This window comes from Mus caroli, unplaced genomic scaffold (assembly GCF_978045245.1).
Source record: "Mus caroli unplaced genomic scaffold, Mus_caroli_1 scaffold_5, whole genome shotgun sequence".
In the NCBI taxonomy this organism is placed as follows: Eukaryota; Metazoa; Chordata; class Mammalia; order Rodentia; family Muridae; genus Mus; species Mus caroli.
The window spans coordinates 54,086,747-54,107,156 of NW_028227260.1; the positions used below are offsets into that span (position 1 = coordinate 54,086,747).

The 20,410-nt window shown below is 40.8% G+C and overlaps 6 protein-coding genes across 6 annotated transcripts; all 6 read right to left on the reverse strand.

Moving 5' to 3' along the window:
- Positions 1–5,995: 5,995 nt before the first annotated feature.
- On the reverse strand, positions 5,996–6,865 carry LOC110286694 (ubiquitin-conjugating enzyme E2 D2-like). Its single transcript, XM_021153244.2, has 2 exons — positions 6,669–6,865; positions 5,996–6,527 (listed from the first exon to the last, which is right to left on the reverse strand). The coding sequence occupies exon 2, from the start codon at positions 6,485–6,487 to the stop codon at positions 6,020–6,022; it is 468 nt and encodes a 155-aa protein (XP_021008903.2). The 5' UTR covers positions 6,488–6,527; positions 6,669–6,865; the 3' UTR covers positions 5,996–6,019.
- A 1,714-nt stretch (positions 6,866–8,579) lies between these two features.
- On the reverse strand, positions 8,580–9,488 carry LOC147004598 (ubiquitin-conjugating enzyme E2 D2-like). Its single transcript, XM_085837614.1, has 2 exons — positions 9,301–9,488; positions 8,580–9,110 (listed from the first exon to the last, which is right to left on the reverse strand). Exon 2 carries the CDS (start codon positions 9,068–9,070, stop codon positions 8,603–8,605), a length of 468 nt encoding a protein of 155 aa, XP_085693740.1. The 5' UTR covers positions 9,071–9,110; positions 9,301–9,488; the 3' UTR covers positions 8,580–8,602.
- Positions 9,489–10,959: 1,471 nt separating this feature from the next.
- LOC147004599 (ubiquitin-conjugating enzyme E2 D2-like) lies at positions 10,960–11,866 on the reverse strand. The gene is made up of 2 exons (XM_085837615.1): positions 11,679–11,866; positions 10,960–11,490 (listed from the first exon to the last, which is right to left on the reverse strand). Exon 2 carries the CDS (start codon positions 11,448–11,450, stop codon positions 10,983–10,985), a length of 468 nt encoding a protein of 155 aa, XP_085693741.1. The 5' UTR covers positions 11,451–11,490; positions 11,679–11,866; the 3' UTR covers positions 10,960–10,982.
- Positions 11,867–13,337: 1,471 nt separating this feature from the next.
- LOC147004600 (ubiquitin-conjugating enzyme E2 D4-like) lies at positions 13,338–14,256 on the reverse strand. The gene is made up of 2 exons (XM_085837616.1): positions 14,090–14,256; positions 13,338–13,868 (listed from the first exon to the last, which is right to left on the reverse strand). Exon 2 carries the CDS (start codon positions 13,826–13,828, stop codon positions 13,361–13,363), a length of 468 nt encoding a protein of 155 aa, XP_085693742.1. The 5' UTR covers positions 13,829–13,868; positions 14,090–14,256; the 3' UTR covers positions 13,338–13,360.
- Positions 14,257–15,749: 1,493 nt separating this feature from the next.
- LOC147004601 (ubiquitin-conjugating enzyme E2 D2-like) lies at positions 15,750–16,647 on the reverse strand. The gene is made up of 2 exons (XM_085837815.1): positions 16,481–16,647; positions 15,750–16,257 (listed from the first exon to the last, which is right to left on the reverse strand). Exon 2 carries the CDS (start codon positions 16,215–16,217, stop codon positions 15,750–15,752), a length of 468 nt encoding a protein of 155 aa, XP_085693941.1. The 5' UTR covers positions 16,218–16,257; positions 16,481–16,647.
- A 1,493-nt stretch (positions 16,648–18,140) lies between these two features.
- LOC147004602 (ubiquitin-conjugating enzyme E2 D2-like) lies at positions 18,141–18,891 on the reverse strand. Its single transcript, XM_085837617.1, has 2 exons — positions 18,831–18,891; positions 18,141–18,648 (listed from the first exon to the last, which is right to left on the reverse strand). Exon 2 carries the CDS (start codon positions 18,606–18,608, stop codon positions 18,141–18,143), a length of 468 nt encoding a protein of 155 aa, XP_085693743.1. The 5' UTR covers positions 18,609–18,648; positions 18,831–18,891.
- Between the last annotated feature and the right edge of the window lie 1,519 nt (positions 18,892–20,410).

Consider the following 20,410-nt stretch of genomic DNA (forward strand, 5'->3'; position numbering starts at 1 on the left):
TTTTAACATTATTGAGACTGCTATAGACTATGAGGACTTTGAAAGTTGGACTAAATGCATTTGCATTTGCTATATTTAATTATGGCCCCCATAGACTCATGCTTTTGAACAAGTCTATGAGGGCCAGGGAGTGGAATGTGATGGTTTTTATATTCTTGGACCAGGGAGTGGCACCATCTGGAGGTGTGGCCTTGATGGAATAGGTCTGTCAATGTGGGTGTGGACTTAAGACTCTCACCCCAGTTGCCTGGAAGTCATTCTTCCACTAGCAGCCTTTGGATGAAGATGTAGAACTCTCAGCTCTGCCTGCGCCATGACAGCCTGGATGCTGCCATGCTCCCACCTTGATGATAATATACTGAACCTCTGAACCTGTAAGCTAGCCCCAATCAAGTGTTGTTTTTTTATAAGACTTGCCTTGGTCATGGTATCTGTTCACAGCTGTAAAACCCTAACTAAGACAGGGCCCTTCCTGAGCAGTATTTCAAGGAAACAAGCACTCAAATATAGTAGAGAGAGACACCTTTCTTCCATGTTTGGAAGAGCTTCAAAACTCTATCTGGAGTTTCTGCTTAGGAAGCCTACATCAATAAACTTAATTTGCTGTGTTTTCAATTACCTCACAAAGTTAGTATACACCATGACACATATTCTGTAATTTTTACCTATATATGTTGAGGGGAAATGTATAGTATTTTTGGTGAATAGTATAACATTTTATGAACTATTTTGTTCCTCATATCTAAGGATATTCTTCAAAATAATTCTCCTTTTAAGCCAAATAACAAAAAATGTGTGGCAAGAACTTAGTCAAATTTAAATCTTGCCCAAAGGTCTTATAGAAAAATTATTGAACTTTCTAGATAAATCATTAGAGTTTCATCAGCAAAGAACTTTAATGCATTTTTTTTTTTTTTTTTGGTTTTTTTCGAGACAGGGATTCTCTGTGTAGTCTTGGCTGTCCTGGAACTCACTCTGTAGACCAGGCTGGCCTCAAACTCAGAAACCCGCCTGCCTCTGCCTCCCAAGTGCTGGGATTAAAGGCATGTGCCACCACACATGGCTTTAATGCATTTTTTAAGGGATGAAATACTTCACTAGCAAAGGCGAGTTTCAGATATTCTTATTCTTAAGTACTATGGGATCTTCCGAATTGTTCTAAGAACAAATCCTTAAGATTCTTTTCTTGAAATTAAAATTTTCACCTTAGTAGTACATGACTGTCTATGGTGAGAATTAAAGGATTTTTTTTGCAAGCAAAACCTTTCATACTTTGATATTATGGGTTTGACCTTTGGCAACTCATTTTCAAAGGTACTCAGAATGATTTTAGCCATTCTGACTGGTGTGAGGTGGAATCTCAGGGTTGTTTTGATTTGCATTTCCCTGATGATTAAGGATGTTGAACATTTTTCTGCAATCCTATCGGTGGAACAATATGAACTAACCAGCACCCCCCTCCCCCCGAACTCGTGTCTCTAGCTGCATATGAATCAGAAGATGGCCTAGTCGGCCATCAGTGGAAAGAGAGGCCCATTGGTCGTGCAAACTTTATATGCCTCAGTACAGGGGAACGACAGGGCCAAGAAGTGGGAGTGGGTGGGTGGGGGAGCGTGTGGGGGACTTTTGGGACAGCATTGGAAATGTAAATGAAATAAATACCCAATAAAAAAAAGAATTACCATAGCAAGGAAAACCCTAAAAACTTTCAAGTGATTAATATAGCACTTGAGCTGGACAACTGATTGCCTCATTTTCTATGTTTTGTTTTTATTTCTCAGAACAGTAATATTGATTTTTTTATTTCTTTTTCTTTTTCATTACATTCCAGATTTTATTCCCCTCCCAGCCCACCCTCTGAATGTTCCACATCTCATACCACCCTCCTGCTCCCTGTCTCTAAGAGGATGTCCTCATCTCTACCACCCACCCCCTACCTCACCAGACCTCTAAAATCCCTGGGGCTTCCAGTCTCTTGAGGGTTAGGTGCATCTTCTCTGACTGTACTCATCCGGCAGTCCTTTGCTGTATATGTGTTGGGAGCCTCATATCAGCTAGTGTATGCTGCCTGATTGGTGGCCCAATGTCTTTGAGATCACAGGGAACCAAATTATTTGAGACTGCTGGTCCTCCTACTGGACTTTCCTCCTCCTCAGCTTCTTCCAGCTTTTACTTAATTCAACCAAAGGGGTCAGCAGCTTCTGTCCATTGGTTGGATATAAATATCTGCATCTGACTCTTTCAGCTGCTTGTTGGGTCCTTCGGAATGCAGTCATGATAGGTCCCTTTTGGTGAGCACTCCCTAGCCTCAGTAATAGTGTCAGCTCTTGGGGCTTCCCCTTGAGCTGGATCCCACTTTGGGCCTGTTGGTGGACCTTCTTTCCTCAGGCTCCTCTACATTTCTATCCCTGCAGTTCCTTCAGATAGTAACAATTACAGGTCAGAGATGTGACTGTGGGATGGCAATCCCTATCCCTCACTTGATGCCCTGTCTTTCCGCTGGAGGTGGGCTTTACAAGTTCCTTCTCACCACTGTAGGACATTTAATCTAGTGTCCCTCCCTTTGAGTCCTAAGAGTGTCTCACCTCCCAGGTCTCTGGTACATTCTGGAGGGTCCACCCACCATCTTCTACCTCCTGAGGTTGCCTGTTTCCATTCTTTCTTCTGCCCCCCCCCCTCTTTCCCTCCCAGGGCCCTCTTTCCCTCCCCTTTGTGGCTTCTTCTCCCTTCCAAGTTGCACTGTGGCATACTCAATTATGATTCAGTAAAGAAATAGTTTGGACAAATATAAACTGAAATTCATTTTACCTGTTTTCCAATATCAACTCTTCTACTCTCCCAGCATCTCCCAACAACCTTTTCTTCTCACTCTCCTCCTATCTTCCCACACCCCATCCTTCTCCACTCCTCACATTACCCCAAATCTCATCCTCTCCTCACTTCCCAATTTCCCCACACACAATCCACCTGCCTCCTCACTCACACACCACCTACCCCACATCCCTTCCATCTGCCCTCTTCTCACATTCCCTTTCCTCCACACTCAAATAATCTGTTATTATTCTCACCACAACCTCCCATCCATCTTCCCTTCTCAGTCTCATTACCTCCCCCCTCCCCTGCAACTCCTATCCATCTGCCCCTCTTTCAACTCCTACCTCCCCATACCCAATACATACACCCTTCACCTCACTCACTTTCCCTACCTTCCTGGTTGTCTTAGTTAGGGTTTTACTTCTGTGAACAGACACCATGACCAAGGCAAGTATTATAAAAACATTTACTTGGGGCTGGCTTACAGGTTCAGAGGTTCAGTCCATTATCATCAAGGTGGGAGCATGACAGTATCCAGGCAGGCATGGCACAGGCAGAGCTGAGAGTTCTACATCTTCATCCAAAAGGCTGCTAGTGGAAGACTGACTTCCAGGCAACTAGGGTGAGGATCTTATGCCCACACCCACAGTAACACACATACTCCAACCAGGCCACACCTATTCCAACAAAGCCATACCTCCAAATGGTGCCACTCCCTGGTCCAAGAGTATACAAACCATCACATTCTACTCCCTGGCCCCCATAGACTTATTCAAACACATGAGTCTAGGGGCGGGGGCATACTTAAACATAGCATAATGCAAAATGGATTTAGTCCAACCTTCAAAGTCCTTTGGACTGTAAAAGTCCAAAGTTCAAAGTCTCTTCTGAGATTCATCCAATCACTTACCTGTAATCCTCAAAGACTGGAAACCAGCTGGGCAAATTCCAAACTGCATCTCCATTGGTGATATCAAAGCTGTCTTCAGATCTCCACTTCTTTTTTCATCTTTGTTGACTGCAACAAACTGCTTTCTCCTAGGATGGTTCCATTCCCTGTTAGCAGCTTTCCTCAGCATGTATCCCATGGCTCTGGCATCTTTAACATCTTTGAGTCTCCAAGGCAATTTCAATGTTACAGCTTCTTGTTTCAGTGTCTGGGATTCCACTTGATTTTTTGGGCTCCTCCTAAGGGCTGGCATCATTTCTCCAGCTCTGCCTTCTGTAGCATTCTAAGCTCAGGTTGATCCACTCCACTACGGATGCTGTTCTTGGTGATCATTCCATGTACTGACATCTCCAAAAAACTGGGGTGTTCCACTCCACTTAGGCTTCAGCAATAGCCTCTCATAGGCTCTCTTCTGGTGCCAAGCCTCAAATCGTTTGTATGACCCCTTTATTCCTGGGCCATCAAATATAGCTGAGTCTATACCTTCACCAATGACCTTCCATGGTCTCTCACAGTGGCAAGCCTCAGCTGTTCTTCATGACACATTCATACCTTCAAAACCAGTACCACCTGGGTGACTCTTATACATTACCAAGTCCAGCCGCAGCAGTAGGTACAATCGTGGCTATCTCTGGAACACAGATTGTCTGTGCTTCCAGAAAACAATTCCCAGAAGATTTCACCCAAGTGATGCTGGTCTCTTCATAATCACTGCTAATTTCTTATCTCCAGCTAACCACCATCAATTGTCCCAGTAGTTCATTCCATTCTTAACTCTAGAGCCAGAGTCACATAGCTGAAACTGCTGAGTTCTACTCCTTGTAGGAGCTGGAACATGGCCCCCTTGTTCGATGAAGTTATCAGCTTTCTGTTTTCCAACTCCTTCACTACCTAAGATTGGCTATTCTGGGTCTTGCTCTGTAGATTGGCCTTGAATGCAGAGATCATCATGCCTGTCTCCTGGGATAAAGGTGTGCACCACCTTGTCTGGATCTAAATTTAGCTGGGTAGGATCTTGCCCCAAGGTCCTACTCCCATAATCTGTTATGTCTTAGAATACAGGATTTTGCTCCATTTCACTTCCTGGTACCCCTTTAATACTCAAACTATATATTTTATATTTTTCCTTTCTAAGTTTGCTATGCTTGTTGAAACTTCTCTTCGTAAGACTTAACCAGAGAACAAAGTCTCTGCTGAACTTTTTTGAAACTTCCTTTGTCAGTGCAATTAATCTGAGTCTCTTCACCTTAGTCTCAGACAGACTTCTCAGAAAAGGGCAAAAAGTAGCCACATTCTTCACTAAAATACCACAAAAACAGACTTTATGCCACATTCTGAAATTTTTCTCCTTTGAAATCCCTTGGGCCAGGTCAACACAGTTCAAATTACTCCCAGCAAAAAAGTCTTCCATATTCCTAATGGGGTGACACATTAAGCCCCATTTAAATCATTCCACTGCTTTACAAATCCAAAGTCCAAAAGTCCACATTCTTTCAAATAAAAGCATGGTCAGGCCTATCACAGCACTTCCCCAGTCCCTGATATCAATTTCTTGTTTTTTTTTTTTTTTTTTTTGGTTTTTCGAGACAGGGTTTCTCTGTATAGCCCTGGCTGTCCTGGAACTCACTTTGTAGACCAGGCTGGCCTTGAACTCAGAAATCCGCCTGCCTCTGCCTCCCGAGTGCTGGGATTAAAGGCGTGCGCCACCACGCCCGGCCTGATATCAATTTCTGTCTTAATTAGGTTTTAGTGCTGTGAATAGACACCATGACCAAGCAAGTGTTATAAAAACAACATTTACTTGGGGCTGGCTTACAGTTCAGACATTCAGTTCATTATCATCAAGGTGGGAGCATGACAGTATCCAGGCAGGCATGACCCAGGCAGAACTGAGAGTTCTACATCTTCATCCAAAAGGCTGCTAGTGGAAGACTGATTTCCAGGCAACTAAGGTGAGGATCTTATGCCCACACCCACAGTGACACACGTACTCCAACCAGGTCACACCTATTCCAACAAAGCCATACCCACAAATGGTGCAACTCCTTGGTCCAAGAATAGACAAACCATCAAACCAGTATCCCATCCATTCCCCTTTCTTTTCCACCCCTGACCCTCACCCATAGTTATCCTAGTTTGCAAATTGTACAATATCTATCTAGAAAAGATTAAAGAGACATCACTTTGCTCAAATGAAGAAAGTAAACGACAAAGTAAACCACCTCTTTTTATTATTATGAACATTATATGTTGAAATTACATTGCATATCTCTTGGTCCACTCTCGAGCCATTCTATTATACTCTCTTAAATCCTTGCGGTAGACCTTCGCAATTTCAGGAACCAGAGGGTCATCTGGGTTTGGATCACATAATAGAGAACAGATAGAGAGAAGAAGTTTGGAAATGGTAAGTGCAGGTGACCACATAGAATTCAAGATATCTAGACAGATACTTCCATTTTTGCTAATGTTTGGATGGTAAATTCGGGTTATGAACGAAACTTTGGGGGGCTTGAAGGGGTAATTGTTCGGAAAGTGGACGGACAGGAAAAAAACGCCTCCCTGGTAGGGGCTGTCTTCAGGCCCCATTATGGTTGCTTGCCAATGAAACATATTTTCTGCCACTGGCCCTGCAGAACAGTGAGTCGGGGGATCTTGAGAGAAGGCAACTAACTCCTTCTGGATTCGCTTAAGAGCCATAGCCCCCAAAGTAGATTGATCCATCTTCACCGAGTATGGCAGCTGGTAGATGGCTCTGCTGCACCTAGGGTATAGAGATAAGATAAAGACAGATGAGTAGGCTGAAGGAGAGTAAGTCACGTTATTAAAGCACAATTCAGAGATGGATGGAGGAGAGAGAGAGAGAGAGAGAGAGAGAGAGAGAGAGAGAGAGAGAGCACACAACCTGTACCAGTAGGGATACAAGAACTCCCTCCTGTTGCTCCGGGCCAAGAGCTAAAGAATCCACTGAGGTTGCTGGAAGGTTGTGATGAGGTTGCTGAAAGGCTGTGATGCCTGGAGGACAAACAATTTCTTGGATACACCGCTGTCTGGACAGGCTGATATCTCTAGCTCTCAGACAGCTTGCCACTAGCAGTGCTTCTGGACAGGGCCCCGTCAGTGAATATCTGGATAACCTTTAAAGAGTATTCTATGATGTCATAGAGACCATCAGTACAGGGGAACGCCAGGGCCAAGAAGTGGGAGTGGGTGGGGGATGGGTGTGGGGGACTTTTGGGATAGCATTGGAAATGTAAATGAAAAAAATACCTAATTAAAAAAAAGATCATGGTTAAAAAAAAAGAAACACATTTCATGTGGGAGAAGAGAAAATATATGATTATGTAAAATCAAACAAGTACAGTGGGTGGAAAATCATTAGTAAATGATATGCACAATAGAAGTATATTAATAATGTTAAAAAATTTGAGGGAACGTTAGTCAACGTGGAGTCAGTGTGGGGTGGGGTTAGGGTGAAGTCTTTGTGGGTGTTCACATTAGAATAATGAAGGGGAGGAGCATGTTGGGAAAGGGAAAATGGCTGAAGCTGGCTGTGCTGCACAATCTCATAGAGCAGTTGGACTTTGATCTAATGAGTCACAGTGAACCTCTTCTATCCATTCAGAATTTAGCAGTCAGTGCCCCTCTACTACTCACTACAATAGTTTTGATGCAATTTCTATATTTTTAGGGTGAATACACTACGGCCCTCAATTTTATGTTTCCTCAGGATGATATTATCCAGTATGAACAACTTTAGGAAATTTAATGCTGTGATAACATCGCTTAAAATAACTATCATTTACATTTTTATTAAAATCAACATGAATCAAAAACTTCAAAAATTTAACTTTGAAGTTAAAAATGTAACTTTTAATAAAAAGGTGGAAGAAACAGGGAAGAAAAAAAAATAAGACCTTGCTTTGGCTTGCATTATTTGTAAGCAATAAATGTAATGACAATACAGTTGTTGTAGCTAATATATTAATAGGTAATATTGCTCTGAATTTTTAAAAAATTGTCCTGTATAAAAAGTACTCTAGGACTAGGTATATTGTTTTCCATTTATTCTTCTTGAGTTGGGGACATTCTCATAGCTTCCTGTGTCTGATTGTTTCCCACTGATACTAATGAAGTGTGTAGTACAACTCAAGTCAAACCCTTGACTACTGCTTCTCAGGATTAAGGACACTGACACTAATGATCTGACAATTTGGAAATGAAAAGAAAAATGGGACAAAAAAGTGGGCTCAGCTTTGTATTTTGAAAGTTATAAGGAAGTTAAAGCAGTTTATGATGTGTTACAATAAGAATATAGCTACTCTTCATAGATATAATTACTCTCACCAAAACGTAAGTTATGGAGACTTAGTATAGAAAGGTGTGTTCCTAAGAACTATTAAATGTATTAAAAATTGCTGATGAAATTAAAATTTGGGTTCTGTACTTCAACCTTTTAACTGTTGGAGTGTTAGCATTCCTCAGATAACCAGTTCCTATTCTCACCACAAGCTCCAATCCATCTTCCCTTCTCAGTCTCATTGCCTCCCCCCCTCCCCTGCAACTCCATCCATCTGCTCCTCTTTCACCTCCTACCACCCCATACCCAATACATATACCCTTCACCTCACTTGCTTTCCCTACTTTCCCAGTATCCCATCCATTTTCCTTTCTTTTCCACCCCTGACCCTCACCCATAGTTACCCTAGTTTGCAAACTGTACAATATCTATCTAGAAAAGATTAAAGAGACATCACTTTGCTCAAACGAAGAAAGAAAAGAAAATGACAGATAAAGTGAACCACCTCTTTTTATTATTATGACCATTGTATGTTGAAATTACTTTGCATATCTCTCAGTCCACTCTCGAGCCAATCTATTATACTCTCTTATATCCTCGTGGTAGACCTTCGCAATTTCAGGAACCAGAGGGTCATCTGGGTTTGGATCACATAATAAAGAGCAGATGGAAAAAAGAACTTTGGAAATTGTAAGTGTAGGTGACCATGTAGAATTCAAGATATCTAAACAGATACTCCCATTTCTGCTAATGTTTGGATGGTAAATTCGGGTTATGAACGAAACTTTAGGGGGCTGGAAGGGGTAATTGTTCGGAAAATGGATGGACAGGAAAAAAACCCCTCCCTGGTAGGGGCTGTCTTCAGGCCCCATTATGGTTGCTTTCCAATGAAACATATTTTCTTCCACTGGCCCTGCAGAACAGTGAGCTGGGGGATCTTTAGAGAAGGCAACTAACTCCTTCTGGATTCGCTTAAGAGCCATAGCCCCCAAAGTAGGTTGAACCATCTTCACTGAGTATGGCAGCTGGTAGATGGCTCTGTTGCACCTAGGGTATAAAGATAAGAAAAAGACAGATGAGTAGGCTGAAGGAGACTATGTCACATTATTAAAGTGCAATTCAGAGAGGAATCCAGGCGGGCAGGGGGGGGGGAGGGAGAGGAGAGAGAGAGAGAGAGAGAGAGAGAGAGAGAGAGAGAGAGAGAGAGAGAGAGAGAGAGAGAGAGAGAGAGTTGTACCTGTAGTGTCGCAAGGACTCCCTCCTGTTGCTTTGGGCCAAGAGCTAAAAATCCTCTCTGAGGTTGCTGAAAGCCTGTGATGCAGTTGCTGGAAGGTTCTGATGCCTGGAGGACAAACAACTGCTCAGAATCACCACTGTCTGGACAGGCTGATATCTCCAGCTCCTGCACAGCTTGCCACTAGCAGTGCTTCAGGACAGGGCCCTTCAGTGAATATCTGGATAACCTTTAAAGAGTATTCTATGATGTCACAGAGAGCATAATAATGAATGGTACATTAGTCAATGTGGGGTCAGCATGGGGTGGGGTTAGGGTGAAGTCTTTTTTGTGGGTGTTCACATTAGAATAATGAAGGGGAGGAGCATGTTGGGAAAGGGAAAATGGCTGAATCTGGCTGTGCTGCACAATCTCATAGAGCAGTTGGACTTTGATCTCATGAGTCACAGTGAAACTCTTCTATCCATTCAGAATATAGCAGTCGGTGCCCCACTACTACTAACTACAATAGTTTTGATGCAATTTCTATATTTTTAGGGTGAATACACTACGGCCCTCAATTTTATGTTTCCTCAGGATGATATTATCCAGTATGAACAACTTTAGGAAATTTAATGCTATGATAACATTGCTTAAAATAACTATCATTTACATTTTTATTAAAATCAACATGAATCAAAAACTTCAAAAATTTAACTTTGAAGTTAAAAATGTAACTTTTAATAAAAAGGTGGCAGAAACGTGGAAGAAAAAAAAATAAGTCCTTGCTTTGGCTTACATTATTTGTAAGCAATAAATGTAATGCCAATACAGTTGTTGTAGCTAATATATAAATAGGTAATATTGCTCTTAATTTTTAAAAAATTGTCCTGTATAAAAAGTACTCTAGGACTAGGTATATTGTTTTCCATTTATTCTTCTTGAGTTGGGGACATTCTCATAGCTTCCTGTGTCTGATTGTTTCCCACTGATACTAATGAAGTGTGTAGTACAACTCACGTCAAACCCTTGACTAGTGCTTCTCAGGATTAAGGACACTGACACTGATGATCTGACAATTTGGAAATGAAAAGAAAAATGGGACAAAAAATTGGGCTCAGCTTTGTATTTTGAAAATTATAAGGAAGTTAAAGCAGTTTATGGTGTGTTACAACAAGAATATACCTACTCTTCATAGATATAATTACTCTCACCAAAATGTAAGTTATGGAGACTTAGTATAGAAAGGTATGTTCCTAAGAACTATTAAATGTATTAAAAATTGCTGATGAAATTAAAATTTGGGTTCTGTACTTCAACCTTTTAACTGTTGGAGTGTTAGCATTCCTCAAATAACCAGTTCCTATTCTCACCACAACCTCCCATCCATCTTCCCTTCTCAGTCTCATTGCCTCCCCCCCTCCCCTGCAACTCTATCCATCTGCTCCTCTTTCACCTCCTACCTCCCCATACCCAATACATTTACCCTTCACCTCACTTGCTTTCCCTACTTTCCCAGTATCCCATCCATTTTCCTTTCTTTTCCACCCCTGACCCTCACCCATAGTTACCCTAGTTTGCAAATTGTACAATATCTATGTAGAAAAGATTAAAGAGACATCACTTTGCTCAAACAAAGAAAGAAAAGAAAATGAAAGATAAAGTGAACCACCTCTTTTTATTATTATGACCATTGTATGTTGAAATTACTTTGCATATCTCTCAGTCCACTCTCGAGCCAATCTATTATACTCTCTTAAATCCTCGTGGTAGACCTTCGCAATTTCAGGAACCAGAGGGTCATCTGGGTTTGGATCACATAATAAAGAGCAGATGGAAAAAAGAACTTTGGAAATTGTAAGTGTAGGTGACCATGTAGAATTCAAGATATCTAAACAGATACTCCCATTACTGCTAATGTTTGGATGGTAAATTCGGGTTATGAACGAAACTTTGGGGGGCTGGAAGGGGTAATTGTTCGGAAAATGGATGGACAGGAAAAAAACCCCTCCCTGGTAGGGGCTGTCTTCAGGCCCCATTATGGTTGCTTTCCAATGAAACATATTTTCTTCCACTGGCCCTGCAGAACAGTGAGCTGGGGGATCTTTAGAGAAGGCAACTAACTCCTTCTGGATTCGCTTAAGAGCCATAGCCCCCAAAGTAGGTTGAACCATCTTCACTGAGTATGGCAGCTGGTAGATGGCTCTGTTGCACCTAGGGTATAAAGATAAGAAAAAGACAGATGAGTAGGCTGAAGGAGACTATGTCACATTATTAAAGTGCAATTCAGAGAGGAATCCAGGCGGGCAGGGGGGGGGGAGGGAGAGGAGAGAGAGAGAGAGAGAGAGAGAGAGAGAGAGAGAGAGAGAGAGAGAGAGAGAGAGAGAGAGAGAGAGTTGTACCTGTAGTGTCGCAAGGACTCCCTCCTGTTGCTTTGGGCCAAGAGCTAAAAATCCTCTCTGAGGTTGCTGAAAGCCTGTGATGCAGTTGCTGGAAGGTTCTGATGCCTGGAGGACAAACAACTGCTCAGAATCACCACTGTCTGGACAGGCTGATATCTCCAGCTCCTGCACAGCTTGCCACTAGCAGTGCTTCAGGACAGGGCCCTTCAGTGAATATCTGGATAACCTTTAAAGAGTATTCTATGATGTCACAGAGAGCATAATAATGAATGGTACATTAGTCAATGTGGGGTCAGCATGGGGTGGGGTTAGGGTGAAGTCTTTTTTGTGGGTGTTCACATTAGAATAATGAAGGGGAGGAGCATGTTGGGAAAGGGAAAATGGCTGAATCTGGCTGTGCTGCACAATCTCATAGAGCAGTTGGACTTTGATCTCATGAGTCACAGTGAAACTCTTCTATCCATTCAGAATATAGCAGTCGGTGCCCCACTACTACTAACTACAATAGTTTTGATGCAATTTCTATATTTTTAGGGTGAATACACTACGGCCCTCAATTTTATGTTTCCTCAGGATGATATTATCCAGTATGAACAACTTTAGGAAATTTAATGCTATGATAACATTGCTTAAAATAACTATCATTTACATTTTTATTAAAATCAACATGAATCAAAAACTTCAAAAATTTAACTTTGAAGTTAAAAATGTAACTTTTAATAAAAAGGTGGCAGAAACGTGGAAGAAAAAAAAATAAGTCCTTGCTTTGGCTTACATTATTTGTAAGCAATAAATGTAATGCCAATACAGTTGTTGTAGCTAATATATAAATAGGTAATATTGCTCTTAATTTTTAAAAAATTGTCCTGTATAAAAAGTACTCTAGGACTAGGTATATTGTTTTCCATTTATTCTTCTTGAGTTGGGGACATTCTCATAGCTTCCTGTGTCTGATTGTTTCCCACTGATACTAATGAAGTGTGTAGTACAACTCACGTCAAACCCTTGACTAGTGCTTCTCAGGATTAAGGACACTGACACTGATGATCTGACAATTTGGAAATGAAAAGAAAAATGGGACAAAAAATTGGGCTCAGCTTTGTATTTTGAAAATTATAAGGAAGTTAAAGCAGTTTATGGTGTGTTACAACAAGAATATACCTACTCTTCATAGATATAATTACTCTCACCAAAATGTAAGTTATGGAGACTTAGTATAGAAAGGTATGTTCCTAAGAACTATTAAATGTATTAAAAATTGCTGATGAAATTAAAATTTGGGTTCTGTACTTCAACCTTTTAACTGTTGGAGTGTTAGCATTCCTCAAATAACCAGTTCCTATTCTCACCACAACCTCCCATCCATCTTCCCTTCTCAGTCTCATTGCCTCCCCCCCTCCCCTGCAACTCTATCCATCTGCTCCTCTTTCACCTCCTACCTCCCCATACCCAATACATTTACCCTTCACCTCACTTGCTTTCCCTACTTTCCCAGTATCCCATCCATTTTCCTTTCTTTTCCACCCCTGACCCTCACCCATAGTTACCCTAGTTTGCAAATTGTACAATATCTATGTAGAAAAGATTAAAGAGACATCACTTTGCTCAAACAAAGAAAGAAAAGAAAATGAAAGATAAAGTGAACCACCTCTTTTTATTATTATGACCATTGTATGTTGAAATTACTTTGCATATCTCTCAGTCCACTCTCGAGCCAATCTATTATACTCTCTTAAATCCTCGTGGTAGACCTTCGCAATTTCAGGAACCAGAGGGTCATCTGGGTTTGGATCACATAATAAAGAGCAGATGGAAAAAAGAACTTTGGAAATTGTAAGTGTAGGTGACCATGTAGAATTCAAGATATCTAAACAGATACTCCCATTACTGCTAATGTTTGGATGGTAAATTCGGGTTATGAACGAAACTTTGGGGGGCTGGAAGGGGTAATTGTTCGGAAAATGGATGGACAGGAAAAAAACCCCTCCCTGGTAGGGGCTGTCTTCAGGCCCCATTATGGTTGCTTTCCAATGAAATATATTTTCTTCCACTGGCCCTGCAGAACAGTGAGCTGGGGGATCTTTAGAGAAGGCAACTAACTCCTTCTGGATTCGCTTAAGAGCCATAGCCCCCAAAGTAGGTTGAACCATCTTCACTGAGTATGGCAGCTGGTAGATGGCTCTGTTGCACCTAGGGTATAAAGATAAGAAAAAGACAGATGAGTAGGCTGAAAGAGACTAAGTCACATTATTAAAGTGCAATTCAGAGATGAATCAGGGCAGTGGGGGGGAGAGAGAGAGCAAAAGAGAGAGAGAGAGAGAGAGAGAGAGAGAGAGAGAGAGAGAGAGAGAGAGAGAGAGAGAGAGAGAGAGAGAGAGAGAAAGTTATACCAGTAGTGTTACAAGGACTACCTCCTGTTGCTTTGGGCCAAGAGCTAAAACTCCCCTCTGAGGTTGCTGAAAGCCTGTGATGCAGTTGCTGGAAGGTTCTGATGCCTGGAGGACAAACAACTGCTCAGAATCACCACTGTCTGGACAGGCTGATATCTCCAGCTCCTGCACAGCTTGCCACTAGCAGTGCTTCAGGACAGGGCCCTTCAGTGAATATCTGGATAACCTTTAAAGAGTATTCTATGATGTCACAGAGAGCATAATAATGAATGGTACATTAGTCAATGTGGGGTCAGCATGGGGTGGGGTTAGGGTGAAGTCTTTTTTGTGGGTGTTCACATTAGAATAATGAAGGGGAGGAGCATGTTGGGAAAGGGAAAATGGCTGAATCTGGCTGTGCTGCACAATCTCATAGAGCAGTTGGACTTTGATCTCATGAGTCACAGTGAAACTCTTCTATCCATTCAGAATTTAGCAGTCAGTGTCCCACTACTACTAACTACAATAGTTTTGATGCAATTTCTATATTTTTAGGGTGAATACACTACGGCCCTCAATTTTATGTTTCCTCAGGACAATATTATCTAGTATGAACAACTTTAGGAAATTTAATGCTGTGATAACGTTGCTTAATATAACTATCATTTAAATATTTATAAAAATCAATATGAATCAAAAATTTCAAAAATTTCACTTTGAAGTTAAAAATGTAACTTTTAATAAAAAGGTGGCAGAAACAGGGAAGAAAAAAAATAAGTCCTTGCTCTGGCTTGCATTATTTGTAAGCAATAAATATAATGCCAATACAGTTGTTGGAGCTAATATATTAATAGGTAATATTGCTCTTAATTTTAAAAAAATTGTCCTGTATAAAAAGTACTCTAGGACTAGGTATATTGTTTTCCATTTATTCTTCTTGAGTTGGGGACATTCTCATAGCTTCCTGTGTCTGATTGTTTCCCACTGATACTAATGAAGTGTGTAGTACAACTCACGTCAAACCCTTGACTAGTGCTTCTCAGGATTAAGGACACTGACACTGATGATCTGACAATTTGGAAATGAAAAGAAAAATGGGACAAAAAATTGGGCTCAGCTTTGTATTTTGAAAATTATAAGGAAGTTAAAGCAGTTTATGGTGTGTTACAACAAGAATATACCTACTCTTCATAGATATAATTACTCTCACCAAAACGTAAGTTATGGAGACTTATTATAGAAAGGTGTGTTCCTAAGAACTATTAAATGTATTAAAGATTGCTGATGAAATTAAAATTTGGGTTCTGTACTTCAACCTTTTAACTGTTGGAGTGTTAGCATTCCTCAAATAACCAGTTCCTATTCTCACCACAACCTCCCATCCATCTTACCTTCTCAGTCTCATTGCCTCCCCCCCTCCCCTGCAACTCCATCCATCTGCTCCTCTTTCACCTCCTACCTCCCCATACCCAATACATATACCCTTCACCTCACTTGCTTTCCCTACTTTCCCGGTATCCCATCCATTTTCCTTTCTTTTCCACCCCTGACCCTCACCCATAGTTACCCTAGTTTGAAAATTGTATAATATCTATCTAGAAAAGATTAAAGAGACATCACTTTGCTCAAATGAAGAAAGAAAAGAAAATGACTGATAAAGTGAACCACCTCTTTTTATTATTATGTCCATTGTATGTTGAAATTACTTTGCATATTTCTCAGTCCACTCTCGAGCCAATCTATTATACTCTCTTAAATCCTCGTGGTAGACCTTCGCAATTTCAGGAACCAGAGGGTCATCTGGGTTTGGATCACATAATAAAGAGCAGATGGAAAAAAGAACTTTGGAAATTGTAAGTGTAGGTGACCATGTAGAATTCAAGATATCTAAACAGATACTCCCATTTCTGCTAATGTTTGGATGGTAAATTCGGGTTATGAACGAAACTTTAGGGGGCTGGAAGGGGTAATTGTTCGGAAAATGGATGGACAGGAAAAAAACCCCTCCCTGGTAGGGGCTGTCTTCAGGCCCCATTATGGTTGCTTTCCAATGAAACATATTTTCTTCCACTGGCCCTGCAGAACAGTGAGCTGGGGGATCTTTAGAGAAGGCAACTAACTCCTTCTGGATTCGCTTAAGAGCCATAGCCCCCAAAGGAGGTTGGACCATCTTCACTGAGTATGGCAGCTGGTAGATGGCTCTGTTGCACCTAGGGCATAAAGATAAGAAAAAGACAGATGAGTAGGCTGAAAGAGACTAAGTCACATTATTAAAGTGCAATTCAGAGATGAATCAGGGCAGTGGGGGGGAGAGAGAGAGCAAAAGAGAGAGAGAGAGAGAGAGAGAGAGAGAGAGAGAGAGAGAGAGAGAGAGAGAGAGAGAGAGAGAGAGAGAGAGAGAGAAAGTTATACCAGTAGTGTTACAAGGACTACCTCCTGTTGCTTTGGGCCAAGAGCTAAAACTCCTCTCTGAGGTTGCTGAAAGCCTGTGATGTAGTTGCTGGAAGGTTCTGATGCCTGGAGGACAAACAACTGCTCAGAATCACCACTGTCTGGACAGGCTGATATCTCCAGCTCCTGCACAGCTTGCCACTAGCAGTGCTTCAGGACAGGGCCCTTCAGTGAATATCTGGATAACCTTTAAAGAGTATTCTATGATGTCACAGAGAGCATAATAATGAATGGTACATTAGTCAATGTGGGGTCAGCGTGGGGTGGGGTTAGGGTGAAGTCTTTTTTGTGGGTGTTCACATTAGAATAATGAAGGGGAGGAGCATGTTGGGAAAGGGAAATTGGCAGAAGCTGGCTGTGCTGCACAATCTCATAGAGCAGTTGGACTTTGATCTCATGAGTCACAGTGAAACTCTTCTATCCATTCAGAATTTAGCAGTCAGTGCCCCACTACTACTAACTACAATAGTTTTGATGCAATTTCTATATTTTTAGGGTGAATACACTACGGCCCTCAATTTTATGTTTCCTCAGGACGATATTATCTAGTATGAACAACTTTAGGAAATTTAATGCTGTGATAACGTTGCTTAATATAACTATCATTTAAATATTTATAAAAATCAATATGAATCAAAAACTTCAAAAATTTCACTTTGAAGTTAAAAATGTAACTTATAATAAAAAGGTGGCAGAAACAGGGAAGAAAAAAAATAAGTCCTTGCTCTGGCTTGCATTATTTGTAAGCAATAAATATAATGCCAATACAGTTGTTGGAGCTAATATATTAATAGGTAATATTGTTCCTAATTTTTAAAAAATTGTCCTGTATAAAAAGTACTCTAGGACTAGGTATATTGTTTTCCATTTATTCTTCTTGAGTTGGGAACATTCTCATAGCTTCCTGTGTCTGATTTTTTCCCACTGATACTAATTAAGTGTGTAGTACAACTCAAGTCAAACCCTTGACTAGTGCTTCTCAGGATTAAGGACACTGACACTGATGATCTGAAAATTTGGAAAAGAAAAGAAAAATTGGATAAGAAAGTGGGCTCAGCTTTGTATTTTGAAAGTTATAAGGAAGTTAAAGCAGTTTATGGTGTGTTACAACAAGAATATACCTACTCTTCATAGATATAATTACTCTCACCAAAACGTAAGTTATGGAGACTTAGTATAGAAAGGTGTGTTCCTAAGAACTATTAAATGTATTAAAGATTGCTGATGAAATTAAAATTTGGGTTCTGTACTTCAACCTTTTAACTGTTGGAGTGTTAGCATTCCTCAAATAACCAGTTCCTATTCTCACCACAACCTCCCATCCATCTTCCCTTCTCAGTCTCATTGCCTCCCCCCCTCCCCTGCAACTCCATCCATCTGCTCCTCTTTCACCTCCTACCTCCCCATACCCAATACATATACCCTTCACCTCACTTGCTTTCCCTACTTTCCTGGTATCCCATTCATTTTCCTTTCTTTTCCACCCCTGACCCTCTCCCATAGTTACCCTAGTTTGAAAATTGTATAATATCTATCTAGAAAAGATTAAAGAGATATCACTTTGCTCAAATGAAGAAAGAAAAGAAAATGACTGATAAAGTGAACCACCTCTTTTTATTATTATGTCCATTGTATGTTGAAATTACATTGCATATCTCTCAGTCCACTCTCGAGCCAATCTATTATACTCTCTTAAATCCTTGCGGTAGACCTTCGCAATTTCAGGAACCAGAGGGTCATCTGGGTTTGGATCACATAATAAAGAGCAGATGGAAAGAAGAAGTTTGGAAATTGTAAGTGCAGGTGACCACATAGAATTCAAGATATCTAGACAGATACTCCCATTTTTGCTAATGTTTGGATGGTAAATTCGGGTTATGAATGAAACTTTGGGTGGCTTGAAGGGGTAATTGTTCGGAAAATGGATGGACAGGAAAAAAACCCCTCCCTGGTAGGGGCTGTCTTCAGGCCCCATTATGGTTGCTTTCCAATGAAACATATTTTCTGCCACTGGCCCTGCAGAACAGTTTGCCGGGGGATCTTGAGAGAAGGCAACTAACTCCTTCTGGATTCGCTTAAGAGCCATAGCCCCCAAAGTAGGTTGAACCATCTTCACTGAGTATGGCAGCTGGTAGATGGCTCTGTTGCACCTAGGGTATAAAGATAAGAAAAAGACAGATGAGTAGGCTGAAGGAGACTATGTCACATTATTAAAGTGCAATTCAGAGAGGAATCCAGGCGGGCAGGGGGGGGGGAGGGAGAGGAGAGAGAGAGAGAGAGAGAGAGAGAGAGAGAGAGAGAGAGAGAGAGAGAGAGAGAGAGAGAGTTGTACCTGTAGTGTCGCAAGGACTCCCTCCTGTTGCTTTGGGCCAAGAGCTAAAAATCCTCTCTGAGGTTGCTGGAAGTCTGTGATGCAGTTGCTGGAAGGTTCTGATGCCTGGAGGACAAACAACTGCTCGGAAAAACCACTGTCTGGACAGGCTGATATCTCCAGCTCCTGCACAGCTTGCCACTAGGAGTGCTTCAGGACCTGGCCGCTTCAGTGAATATCTGGATAACCTTTAAAGAGTATTCTGTGATGTCACAGAGAGCATAATAAAGAATGAATGGCAGGTTATTCAAAGTGTGGTCAGCGTGGGGTGGGGTTAGGGTGAAGTCTTTTTTGTGGGTGTTCACATTAGAATAATGAAGGGGAGGAGCATGTTGGGAAAGGGAAAATGGCTGAATCTGGCTGTGCTGCACAATCTCATAGAGCAGTTGGACTTTGATCTCATGAGTCACAGTGAACCTCTTCTATCCATTCAGAATTTAGCAGTCAGTGCCCCTCTACTACTCACTACAATAGTTTTGATGCAGTTTCTATATTTTTAGGGTGAATACACTATGTCCCTCAATTTTATGTTTCCTCAGGATGATATTATTTAGTATGAACAACTTTCGGAAATTTAATGCTGTGATAACATCGCTTAAAATAACTATCATTTACTTTTTTATTTATTTTTATTTTTTTTTAAAGATTTATTTATTTATTATTTGTAAGTACACTGTAGCTGTCTTCAGACACTCAGAAGAGGGTGCCAGATCTCATTACGGATGGTTGTGAGCCACCATGTGGTTGCTGGGATTTGAACTCTGGACCTTCGGAAGATCAGTCGGGTGCTCCTACGCACTGAGCCATCTCACCAGCCCCTTTTTTTAACAAATATTTTTTTTTAAGGATTTTATTTATTTAATATATGTAAGTACACTGTAGCTGTCTTCAGACACTCCAGAAGAGGGCGCTAGATCTCATTGCGGATGGTTGTGAGCCACTATGTGGTTGCTGGGATTTGAACTCTGGACCTTTGGAAGAGCAGTCGGGTGCTCTTACCCACTGAGCCATCTCACCAGCCCCCATTTACTTTTTTATAAAAATCAATATGAATCAAAAATTTCAAAAATTTAACTTTGAAATTAAAAATGTAACTTTTAATAAAAGGTGGCAGAAACTGGGAAGAAAAAAAAATAAGTCCTTGCTCTAGCTTGCATTATTTGTAAGCAATAAATGTAATGCCAATACAGTTGTTGTAGCTAATATATTAATAGGCAATATTGCTTTTAATTTTTAAAAAATTGTCCTGTATAAAAAATACTCTAGGACTAGGCATATTGTTTTCCATTTATTCTTCTTGAGTTGGGAACATTCTCATAGCTTCCTGTGTCTGATTGTTTCCCACTGATACTAATAAAGTGTGTAGTACAACTCACGTCAAACCCTTGACTAGTGCTTCTCAGGATTAAGGACACTGACACTGATGATCTGACAATTTGGAAATGAAAAGGAACATGGGACAAAAAAGTGGGCTCAGCTTTGTGTTTTGAAAGTTGTAAGGAAGTTAAAGCAGTTTATGATGTGTTACAATAAGAATATAC